This window comes from Nerophis lumbriciformis, linkage group LG05, assembly GCF_033978685.3.
Source record: "Nerophis lumbriciformis linkage group LG05, RoL_Nlum_v2.1, whole genome shotgun sequence".
NCBI lineage: Eukaryota > Metazoa > Chordata > Actinopteri > Syngnathiformes > Syngnathidae > Nerophis > Nerophis lumbriciformis.
The window spans coordinates 19,872,464-19,885,864 of NC_084552.2; the positions used below are offsets into that span (position 1 = coordinate 19,872,464).

The 13,401-nt window shown below is 37.7% G+C and overlaps 1 protein-coding gene across 2 annotated transcripts in view; it reads right to left on the bottom strand.

Moving 5' to 3' along the window:
* LOC133606814 (regulator of G-protein signaling 12-like) overlaps positions 1 to 13,401 on the bottom strand; it is a 142,730-nt gene that overhangs the window by 107,862 nt on the left and 21,467 nt on the right. For both annotated transcript variants that reach the window (XM_061961158.2, XM_061961157.2), the window contains exon 3: positions 12,565 to 12,657. In XM_061961158.2, the coding sequence (XP_061817142.2) occupies positions 12,565 to 12,657 (93 nt within the window). The remainder of the gene's footprint in view (positions 1 to 12,564; positions 12,658 to 13,401) is intronic.

A 13,401-nucleotide genomic window follows, 5' to 3' on the forward strand; every position in this document is an offset into this window, starting at 1 on the left:
AACAATCTGCCCTCTGGATCCAATCACTTTTTGAATCTTTTTATGGATTCTTTGAGGAACAGCTTTTAACTATTATGAACTGCTCTCTTCTGACAGGGGTCTTCCCTACCGCTTTTAAAAACAGCAGTTTGGACCCAAACGTTTTTAATAACGACCAACTTGTATTCAACTTAGTTTTTAAGTAAAACTTTAGAAAAAAAGTTTTTTTACCAAGTCAATGACGAGCTGAGATAGGCTCCAGCACCCCCCGTGATGGATGGATGGATGGACTGGGACACCTGATGGGCCTCTCTGGTACTGTTTTTACAAACCCCGTTTCCATATGAGTTGGGAAATTGTGTTAGATGTAAACATAAACGGAATACAATGATTTGCAAATCATTTTCAACCCATATTCAGCTACAAAGACATCATATGTGATGTTCAAACTGATAAAAAAAATTTTTTTGCAAATAATCATTAACTTTAGAATTTGATGCCAGCAACACGTGACAAAGAAGTTGGGAAAGGTGGCAATAAATACTGATAAAGTTGAGGAATGCTCATCAATCACTTATTTGGAACATCCCACAGGTGAACAGGCAAATTGGGAACAGGTGGGTGCCATGATTGGGTATAAAAGTAGATTCCATGAAATGCTCAGTCATTCACAAACAAGGATGGGGCGAGGGTCACCACTTTGTCAACAAATGCGTGAGCAAATTGTTGAACAGTTTAAGAAAAACCTTTCGCAACCAGCTATTGCAAAGAATTTAGGGATTTCACCATCTACGGTCCGTAATATCATCAAAGGGTTCAGAGAATCTGGAGAAATCACTGCACGTAAGCAGCTAAGCCCGTGACCTTTGATCCCTCAGGCTGTACTGCATGAACAAGCGACATCAGTGTGTAAAGGATATCACCACATGGGCTCAGGAACACTTCAGAAACCCACTGTCAGTAACTACAGTTGGTCGCTACATCTGTAAGTGCAAGTTAAAACTCTCCTATGCAAGGCGAAAACCGTTTATCAACAACACCCAGAAACACTGTCGGCGTCGCTGGGCCTGAGCTCATCTAAGATGGACTGATACAAAGTGGAAAAGTGTTCTGTGGTCTGACGAGTCCACATTTCAAATTTTTTTTGGAAACTGTGGACGTCGTGTCTTCCGGACCAAAGAGGAAAAGAACCATCCGGATTGTTATAGGCGCAAAGTTGAAAAGCCAGCATCTGTGATGGTATGGGGGTGTATTAATGCCCAAGACATGGGTAACTTACACATCTGTGAAGGCGCCATTAATGCTGAAAGGTACATACAGGTTTTGGAGCAACATATGTTGCCATCCAAGCAACATTACCATGGACGCCCCTGCTTATTTCAGCAAGACAATGCCAAGCCATGTGTTACATCAACTTGGCTTCATAGTAAAAGAGTGCGGGTAGTAGACTGGCCTGCCTGTAGTCCAGACCTGTCTCCCATTGAAAATGTGTGGCGCATTATGAAGCCTAAAATACCACAACGGAGACCCCTGGACTGTTGAACAACTTAAGCTGTACATCAAGCAAGAATGGGAAAGAATTCCACCTGAGAAGCTTAAAAAATGTGTCTTCTCAGTACCCAAACGTTTACTGAGTGCTGTTAAAAGGAAAGGCCATGTAACACAGTGGTGAACATGCCCTTTCCCAACTACTTTGGCACGTGTCGCAGCCATGAAATTCTTAGTTAATTATTATTTGCAAAAAAAATAAAGTTTATGAGTTTGAACATCAAATATCTTGTCTTTGTAGTGCATTCAATTGAATATGGGTTGAAAAGGATTTGCAAATCATTGTATTCCGTTTATATTTACATCTAACACAATTTCCCAACTTATATGGAAACGGGGTTTGTAATTGGTTCCGCTCTTATCTCACGGACTAAGGCTGCAGCTAACGATTATTTTTCTATCGATTAATCTATAGATTATTTTTTCGGTTAATCTATAGATTTTTTTTTCGATTAATCTATAGATTATTTTTCCTTTTACCGATTATTTTTTTTATTTAAAATGAAGATGAAAAAATAAATGTAGGCCAGTTTTTTCAAAAGGCATGACTTTTATTTACAAAAAAAAAAAGTATGGCCACTCAGTCAACATTAACAACATGACAAAATATTCTGTAACAATGTAAACATTTAAAACTTTTAACATTTAACAAAATTAAAAGTAGCTTATTTGCTTTTTAATGTGCAAATATAAAAGTAAACATCCAGTGCAAATCTTAATATTCTGCAATAGTATAAGCATTTCAAAAGTAAAAGTATTGCTTATTTTGCCTTAAAATGTGCAAAAATAAAGATAAACATCCAATACAAAAAAGTGCAAATGAAATATTCTGTAACAACAGTGTAAACATTTCAACAAAAGTAAAAGTATTGCTTATTTTGCTTAATAACACAACAATGATAGTATGATTAAAGTGAAAGTTAATTGTTCGTTTGTACATAGTATATGTAACTGTTAATGTTGTAAAAGGTATTTGCACAACTAATTAACGTTAGCGTTAAAGAGGAGCGCGTCTTTGTAAACACTGAACAGGCACGCCAAACGCGCCTCTCAGAGCGAAACAGTGTTTAAGTTTATGAATTTACAACGCAGATACAAATGACACATTCATGTTTTTGTGTAATGATGACAACGTATACTCACGCGGACGATTGACTAGTTGACGGTGATGGCAAGAACGCTGTCGGGTGTTTTCTTTTCAAATGTTCGTTTATAGCCGTTGTGCTGCTATGATAGGCCATTTCCGCTCGACACAGTGTGCATACAACAACTGTCAAGTGTTTTGCTTTTTTCGCTGTGCTTATATCCCACACTTGAAGGGATGTACCAATGCTGAATGTGGCTTCTGGATTTCACTCAAAAGACCAGACCGTAGTTACTTTTATTTTCCTTTAGTTTGCAACAGTTTTTCCAACGAAGAAACAGCTTCTTTTTTCTTCTTTAGTCTTTTTAGCAGTCTTTAGCAGTGTTAGTAGACTTTAGTTTCTTTAGCTGTCATTAGCTGTCTTTAGTAGCCTTTAGTAGCCTTTAGCTTCTTTAGTGGGTGAAAAACCTTTAAGGACAAAACACCACAAGATTAACATGCTGTAAAAAATCAATCAATTATCAATCCCATAATTTACAATTATTAATTAGGCTATCAAACTCTTAACCATTAAACAAGTGCAAGAAAATGGACACATATTTTCCCTTTAAGTTAAAACAGATTTTAAATAAATTGTCTCAACATAAATGCACCAAGATACATATAAAATACATTTAAACCCAGAAACACAATAGATAAATGCAACAGAAAACCCAATATGCAAATACATAAATACCTAACCAATTAACCACCTATTTAGATACATATTTAAAATCCATATTCAATATAAATATATTATTAATTTAGCAGTGAAACACTCAATCTTAAACGCTGTCTACTGGTAGAAAAATGCCCCTTTTTCGATGCCTTCACCAGCAGCCAATGATCCAACACAGTTAAATCCAACACTTGAAGTTGAGCGACTTCACCCTCCTGATGAAGCAAACTGCTCCAACATTTATCAAACTAAGCAAAGAATATCAACACTAAACAACAGTTACATAACACACTGTGTGTATTTAGCCTCCAGCCCCCCCCCCCCCCCCCCCCCCCCCCCAATCTCACCAGCGCAACAGGTGCGCCACACCCACGAAGAGAAATATTAAATCTTACATACTTTTGGCACAACTCTTGGTTATCTGTAATGAACTAAACCTTTTTCCACTCTGCGCTGGCGTCTTTTGTACTCCTTGATTTGACACAGCGGTCTAATTACTGGGCTCGCGCACCAGCAGATGAGACAGGAGCGCGCCGCGTTATACCTGCGTGTGAACGTAAACTGATCGGCTCTGATTTTATAAGCCGACTGGCCGAAATAATGCCGAATTATATACATTTCCTGGGGTTGCCTAGGTGAATAGGGATGCGGATGTGCTCTAAGATAAAATATAATTTTATTAAGTGGGGTTTGGCTGGTTGCTAAACAGCCACGGTTGCGAGCTCCCGCGTCAGCTGACGAGACAGCTGTTCGCCGCTACAACATTATTAGGCCGTTTATTGAAATACTCCCACACTTTTGACGACTTTTGGCGTGCTTTTTTTCCCTCGCTCGCACCGCTCGCATCATCTGCTTTGCGCTCAGCCATGACGGCAGTGTGACGTAAATATGTGACGCGTCGACGTCGTTATTACGTAACCGATGACGTCGACTACGTCGACGCATCGTTTCAGCCTTATCACAGACAGATGTTTTTATGTAAGTATGGATTCATGTTTCTCAGGAACCCATGTTAAATAAAGTCTATAAAAAATCTGGGCGTGATTTTTGACTTTGAGCTGACTTTTATCCCACATACTAAAAATATTACAAAAATAAGTATTTATTATCTTAAGAACGTAGCCACAGTCCACCCCTTTCTTTTACAGGCCAACACGGAGGTGCTGATGCATAATTTTTATTTCCTGTCGTTTACACTATTGTAATGTCCTGCTCTCTGGGTTTCCCAAAAAGAACATCAGAAGTCTACAAATATTACAAAACTCAGCTGCACGCTTGCTGACGAGGACCAATTGAACATTTAAAGATGGATGCAAACTAAAAATCAAGTATAAAAGTAAACTCAATAATTACAAATTATGAGAACAAAGTATTTTGTCCTTTATGTACAACACAGCATGTGGGCAGATCCTTTTTTTTCTGATGCTGCTTGTACACCACTTCTCAGGTCATCATACAGCGCCCAGACACATGCATCTCTTTTGCAGAAGGACACATAATGTCCAAGAGCCTCCTGGGTCAAGCCTGCCCGAAAAGCAATGACTGCTCTCACTGTGAAGGTCTGTCCTTGGAGTACTATGTTGGAGGGGAATTCACACAAGGGAAATCCTCTCTGGTCAGTGTCACACCTAACAAAATCTGCTAGCCTGTAACTGTAGGGAACCCTCCCTGGACATATACTATTTCCTATTTGGTGTCTTCTCTGATTGGCCGGAGGCAGAGTCAGTAAGGTTGAGTCCTTCTTCCACAGCAGTTGCAAGACATGCCAAAAGTCTGGAGGACACCAATGGAGGTAGAAATTAATGCGACTGTCCGTGTGTTTTGTTTGCAATATGGTGAAAAACCTTGTTTTGACAAATAAACACTTGCAATGTTTTGCAGTGTTCTCTGTATTATAGCAGTGATGTTGCATTGTGCATCTATTTGTAATGTACTAGATGTTAGACATCTTCAAATATTTCCTTTAGCAGTCTTGCCCTCTTTTTGTAGACCTGTTGGATCACACCCTGTGTGACAATGGCTTTTATCAGTTGAAGGAACTGTTTGTTGTGTTTGTTGCAACTTATAACATTTTCAAAATAATGACATAAGTCATTGAATGCACAAGTGTTTAGCGCATACACTTTTGATTTATCGAGACTAAGCGATGAAAAACGGACAAATGTTAAAAGTAAGTCATGTATTTATTTTTTTAAACTTTCAACGATTTAAATTATTCAACAAAAACGAATTTATATAGTTGTATTTTTTTATGTTTTATGCTATGTGTAAAAAACAAAACAAAACATTTTTTATGATGGGAAAAACACAAAGGATGCAATATTTTCTAAATACAAAATAAAAAAGTTGCAAAGTGGAATACTTTAGATTAGTTAATTAGAGCCTTTAACAGGTCAATATTCCTTAATAACACTCATTTAGATGCATTATTGTTTTTGGAACAATGACAGTTTTTTTCCAAAAGCACACACTATCCCTTCTTGCCGAATAATGGACAAAATCATAAAAGTTAAGTAAGTCATATATCATTTTTATAAATGAAACTTTAAACATTTAAATTTTTTCAGCAGCCTCAGACCTATCCATAGATATTAAGATTGTATTATTTGTAATGTCTTTGTTTGTTTTTTGTAAAAAAAAAAATTAATTAAAAAAAATCAATCTTTTTTTATTAGAAAGTGGAATATTTGAGAGGCAATATGTCCTGGGTTAGGGGTCTTTCTGTGTGGAGTTTGTGACCCCGAGAGGTACAAGCGGTAGGAGATGGATGGATGTATGGATGGAAAGTATTTCGACACATATGTTTGCTCAAACTGAACGTTTGTTCTCGTAAATAACGTTGAACACTCCATGCATTGCAAGTTACTTAATCACACAATTTGTCGCCATCTAGTGGTGTATAGGTGCTATTGCATATTTACAATGGATGCAAAATGTTTTCAAAAGCACACTTCTCTGTAGCAATAACAACCCACCACGATCATGGTTTAGTGCATTTAAGTCGTTTGTTGGCAGAGATCTCAATTTGAATGAACAACTATGCAAAAACACTACATTAATGAATAATCGGACGGATGGATGTCTCTCGCATTAACTTTTGGTTGAGAAGTGAAATTAAACCCGAAACTATGTTTCCTTGTATTTGAAGGGGGATGCTTATTAGATCCAATCAGTATTTGTGGTGTAAGCATTATAACCTGTCAGGTTTTTTGTATATTGAAAAATATGTGTTACCATGGGAGTCAATGGGCGACCAAAATGGGAAAAGGGGCTAAGTGTATAATAAATGAGGCTAAGTGTATAATAAATGAATATCTCCTATTTGGAATAACTTTGCAACAAATGCCATGATGCCATTTTAAAGATAAACATGTTCAAAATGTATTACCATATACTAAGGGTGTAACGGTACACAAAAATTTCGGTTCGGTACGTAACTCGGTTTAGAGGTCACGGTTCGGTTCATTTTCGATACAGTAAGAAAACAACAAAATATACATTTTTTGGTTATTTATTTACCAAATTTGTAAACAATGGCTTTATCCTTTTAACATTGGGAACACTATAATAATTCTGCCCAAAAATAGAAATAGGCTAATCAGTGCAACAGCAGGCAGTCATGAATGCTAAGGTTAACAATAACATACAGGGTCGATTGCCAGGGTTAATGTGGTCAACATATATAAAATAAAAACTAAATAAGATAAGGCTCAGAATGGTTTCTTAACAAAACCTTTCTACATATAAAGTGCTTTTTTTGATTGATTGAGACTTTTATTAGTAGATTGCACAGTACAGTACATATTCCGTACAATTGACCACTAAATGGTAACACCCGAATAAGTTTTTCAACTTGTTTAAGTCGGGGTCCACGTTAATCAACATTAAACTGCCTCAAGTTGTTGCTCAGATTAAATAAAATGACAAAACTTTTCTTCTACATATAAAAAGTGCAACATTAAACAGTTTCAAGAGTGCCCCTAAAAAAGGCATTTAAGCTTGGGATGGCTATGGAAAACGAAACTGAACTGGCTACAAAGTAAACAAAAACAGAATGCTGGACCACAGCAAAAACGTACAGCGTGTGGAGCAGACGGCGTCCACAAAGTACATCCGTACATGACATGACAATCAACAATTTCCACACAAAGAAGCATAGCGTCCGCACAACTGAAATAGTCTTGATTGCTAAAACAAAGCAGGTGCGGGGAATAGCGCTCAAAGGAAGACATGAAACTGCTGCAGGAAAATACCAACAAAACAGGAAAAGCCACCAAAATAGGAGCGCAAGACACTGCACACAAGAAAACACAGGTCGTGACACTTACTTTGAGACAAGAGCTATAGTGATGCATGGTTGGTTATGGTTTGAATTCATATCCAACAATTGCAACAATTACTGTTTACTGTCAATATCAACTACCGAGTTTACATTTTTTATGTTTTCTGCTGGTGGTGTGCCTCTGCATTTTTTCAATGAACAAAAATGTGCCTTGGCTCCAAAAAGGTTGGATAACACTGCTATAGAGGACCCTCGAACTGTTGACTTAATTGTTAGCTATTTATTTACGATTTCAAAGGCATTAAAAAAGCCAAGAATATGTGTTCTTGTCTTACATAAGGATTGTGAATGATAGACACCACATATTTTTCCAATTTCAGCGTATTTCCAGTATGAATATGATTTGATAATATGGTCAGAGTGCAAAAGCGTTAGTGACGTAGATTCTACGGAAAATTACCATTCTTTGGTCAAAAGTTATTACACTGCTGATGGTTTCCATTATTCTATCAATTGCAGTTGTACACTTTTTTTTTTTTTTTACTCTATCCTGCTTTTAAGATGGAACTGCATGCAGTCATTCTGGACAAGGAGAGAGGTAGAAACTCATCATCCTTTTTTTGGCTTCTCCAGTTTTCAATGGCATCTTCAGCTGTTGAGCACATCTTTGTGGCAGCGTCCGACTCCTCACAAGGGTAAGCATCCTTTTGTCTGTTCTCTTCTACAGTAGATGCAGGGTCGATGGCAGCATCATCATAATTTTTTGGCAGAACAAATTCGCATGTTTCCTTTGATGAAGAAAAGATGGCGAGCAATAAAATTATTCACGTTTATAGGTACGTTTTCATGTTTGAAAATACCTTGCTTTATATTTTTTAAGTCTGCTTCAACTGTGACTGATCTTGCAGCAACGTGGGTGCTGTGGAATAGTGGGACCATTATTCCTGTCCAGAGTGTTAAGTAATTTGCAAGTTGTATTATATTGGGAAGAATCTCAGGGAAGAAGTGGATGTTATTGCGATCCCCCTTTAGCGGACATCAGTCTGGATCTGAGCAAAGGCATCCAGTTCCTGTTCCTTATCCTTGTCATCTGGAATGGTGAGACACGCCTGTGCAATTTGTGCTTTCAGGTATTCCTTGCACCTTTTTGATGATAAAAGGGCTCGAGAACTATCATTCCCTTCGGTTTCTGTTAACGCCACAATAGTGACAGCACATAATAGTTATTTTGAATACTCAACAGATTTTGATTTAAAAATCTGTGCTAAAGACCTTAAAAAATATTTATTCCGATGTGTTTTTTCCTTCAGGCAGTCCCAGGTGCAGATCATCTTGATGCAGTGTACAATATCAACCCTGAAAAAACAATGTGGTAGTTTTGCATCTTGTTAACCAAGTAAAATGTTAAAGTACTCATTGAGTTTGGTTTTCAAGTCTGGTAAACAAGTAAAAGCCTTCACAGAGCTCCTAGAACGGCCAGAGAAAAAACACTGACAGCTTATTTTGGAACAGGTGCACCTGCACAAATCTATTCTGTCAGTTAATGTGCGATGGCATTAACATCATGTTTCTCTGACAGCATTTGCACCATTGGGAGATTGGTATGCCCTGTCAGGACACTGTGATACAACAAAATAATATACCATTTGGCCAAATCAGTTTTCTTACAACTGATCCAGTTGCATCAAAACATACTGTCTGGTGAGTTTTCTTTATGAAGGTCTTGCATTTGTGTTTGACTCCAGCAGTGACAGAAAAAAACTACTACTATTGTAAGGTGAACTGTATTATAACAGTTGCAAGGAATAAATATGATTTTATCACCTAATTCCAAATCATTCCTTTACTGTTTTTCTCTGTGCAGGGTGGCCAAATTGTGCAGATGAGTTGGCTCTGGATCAACAAAGTCCATTAGCTTTTGTGACCAGGGCCGGTTATAGGCGGATCTTTTATGAGGGGGCAGTCAGAAATGTGAAGGGGGCATCATATATAGACGCTGCTCCATCATGCTCCAGCCCATTTTTCTGTGCAGTAGAAACATTGCTTTCTTCCTTGAATTTGGTTTGTTAGCTATGCGTCCAACATGAACCTGGAGAAGTGGATTGCCTCTACTTTCAGACCTGTATAACTTGGGTGTACCGCCTGAAGACTAAGCTCCTGCTGGTATAACTCTTAAGGTCACTAAGTAATACAAACCCTGACCGCAATAAGGAGACAATCCCTCAGGAGGGGACTAAAAAAATAAATGTAAAATTATCCTTCATCTACATTTTTAATCGATCATCACAAGATTTATCTTAAACTTGATGGCCTAATTGTTAAATTGAAAGAGAGTTATTATTTTAGAAACTGAAAAAACAGTAGTCCTTTGAATAAAACGAAAACCTTTTTCTCAAACTACAGTTTGGCCCAATCCAAATGTTCACCCTACTCACTACTACTAGCCCTCACCCACTACCACTACTAGAAATGAAGAAACAAGGGGTATAGCTTTGTATCTTCCCTAGGAATTGGGACACCACTTGCTACGTCACTGTATAGTTTACGTTTGGGCATGTAAACATAGTTATCTTTGCATATATGTCACACCGTAACAACAAACAAAGATCGTTTTTTTTATCGTTCATCATGCTTCCGTTGATGGATAAACGGATAACTACATGGAAAAGAAACCGCCATCGACAACTGTTGTCTCTTGTGAATTTTTTGAAGGTATGTAACGTTAATGTTTTCACATTCGCAAGCTGTTTATCAGTATTATAGCCTAACGTTAGCTAGCGTGGCTAGCAAGCTAACATAACAAACTGAGTGTAATGTTATATAACTTATGCAGAAATTAGGGAACTTTTCTGGCCCTCCCTGGGCAAGTCAGCATCTGAAGCCCTCCGCTCTAAAGGGCTAGATTCATACCGCTTACCCCTTGTTATGCCCACTACCCCTATATGCAAAGAATAATTGGGACACCATTACCCTCCCAGTCTGGATCAGAGCATAGGCATCCAATTGTTCCTGTTCCTTATCCTTGTCATCTGGAATGGTGAGACACTCCTGTGCAATTTGTGCTTTCAGGTATTCCTTGCACCTTTTTGATGATAAAAGGGCTTGAGAACTATCATTCCCATTGGTTTCTGTTAACGCCACAATAGTGACAGCACATAATAGTTATTTTGAATACTCAACAGATTTTGATTTAAAAATCTGTGCTAAGGACCTTAAAAAATATTTAATCCGATGTATTTTTTCCTTCAGGCAGTCCCAGGTGCAGATCATCTTGATGCAGTGTACAATATCAACCCTGAAAAAACAATGTGGTAGTTTTGCATCTTGTTAACCAAGTAAAATGTTAAAGTATTCATTGAGTTTGGTTTTCAAGTCTGGTAAACAAGTAAAAGCCTTTACCAGAGCTCCTAAAACGGCCAAAGAAAAAACACTGACAGCTTATTTTGGAATAGGGTAGGGATGCACATTTAATAGAATTTTAATCGTGATCACAATTTTGGCCGTTACGATTAAATGTGATCGCTGGCGATATTAACATTTAAAAAGCAGGCTCTGCTGCATATCAATTCAAGTACTTTTACAAGCAACACCCAGCCAACCACCAGGGGGTGACCGAAAGACTGTGTAGACTCATGTGAGAGAAAATAAGAGTGAGTGAGAGGGTGACTGACAGTTGATAAGCCGCCGCCTGTGGCTCCCGAAAATATTTGGAAAAATAAATGCATTATTACATTAGCGCCCTTCTCTCCCATAGAGTGACCCACATTTTAACCCCGGAACAAGTTCGCATGCCTTCTCATTCCCTCGGCATCTCCCCCTTCGTTCCCGCAAACCCGGAAATGGACCCGCACGTATAAACTAACAAACGCCACAACAAGTTACAAGGCAAAGCTGTGCTGGTGTGCACATTTAAAAAATGATTTAGTTGTGACGACAGGTTACGCAATAAAAACACTTCCCTTCTTTCCTCAACCACCATCGTTTGCCCGCGACATGAAGCTAATAATCCAAATAGAGATATGTTTGCTGACAGAGCGGTTCGTCAGTGCAAAACCCAGACGTACAGACTATCGTAAGATCAACCGTGCACCAAGGCACCCCATAGTTTTTGCATGTTCCACTAATTTAGACAGAGAAACTTGTAAACTAATTTTTATGCTAAACCTCTGGCAAAGCAGGTATGCAGGTCTGTTGTGAAACGGAGTTACGATGCATCCCTTCATTGTGATTTGTTTATGAGTGGGGTGGACCCGGAAGCAGCAAATACACTTACCTTTAACTTACAGTTGTATAGATGTCACAATCGATGGCTCGTCTGCTGATGGCATCATATAGTGTCAACAATAAAATGTGCAATCACTTTTTCCCAGGTGTCCACATTTCACGATGTAGAATACGTTAAATAAACAAATTGTTGTTTTGGCGCCCTCGGTGAGAAATTCTACTTCCTCATGTAACAAGGAAAAGCATCTGATTGGCTCTCCTTCGTAGCTAACCCTCACTCTCTGTCATATGTACGCTATTAAAAAACTGATTGTATATATTCCAAACTAATCCCACCCATCTACAAGACAAAATTAAATATGATTAGATTTTGTTTCTGACAACACTTTAGTCTTGTTTATGTCTGTGTGTGCACGGACTCGCGGAACCTGACACAGGAGAGGAACAGAGATGAGGCAACATTATACTAAAGTATGTCCTGTCCCTTTTTTAGCAAATGTCTCCGCTAGTGCCGCTCATTAATAACATGAATCCAGATTGTACATAATTTCCTTTTTTTGCTTGATGTCGTTCGTCTTTTTTATTTAACCTTTTCCCCGATGAATTTGATCCATTTTTTAAATGGAACATCAAGCTGAAATCACTCACTCAATAACAAATACCAAAGACAAAGACCTTTTTGTCTGATATAAAAACAGGGAGTTCTGAAGGTGGAAAAAAATTACCAACCTTGAGGTCATCCAGCGATCGTGCCAGGCTAAGACGTTTGGAAGAGCGCCGTTTGGAAGCACGCAGGATGCCTATACCCCAAAATCTGGAGACCTGTCAGGAAAATCAAATGCATAGAAAATATATAAATCACTACGCTGCCAAAATCACCCCAACCACAAATACAATATACCTTACATTTATTTTCTTCAATTAACAATCAACTATAATTGTAATATCTAACAATCTTTTTCATATTATAATTTAATAACAAGAAAACATTTTAAAATTAAAATAATAACAAAAGAATAAAATATATTTTGTTAAAATTGTCACTAATGTTAAGACTGGATCATTTGCGCCTCATGGTGAACACTGTACAGAATATAAATGTAAACTTTATAAAAATAACAATTACAAGAAAATGTATTATTATGTGTACAAGTCTAATTACTATAACTGAGGGAGAAAATGTTGTAATTTTACAAAGATAAAGATAAGTTGGAACTTATTTTGAATATACATCTATTAAAACATTTGTGTAAAACAACATGCAATTGGTTATTGATGGAATGAATATTTGTTTTTGTTTTAATTGTGCATTATTGTTTTTTTATTCTTAGTGTCATAAATAGAATAGTGCTACTATATGTCAGAGTTTGTAGGTGACGAACCCCAAGATGCAGAGAAGGCGGAAGGCGTTGTGCAAGAAAACATGATTTAATTAAACACTATGGCAAAACAACAAAGAAAAAGGTAACAAAAGGCGCGCACAAGACGGAGAACAAAATGAACTAAAATAGCACAGAGGCTAACTGTGGACAAGAAACAAAAACACTTACTGTGACACGAAGGAAC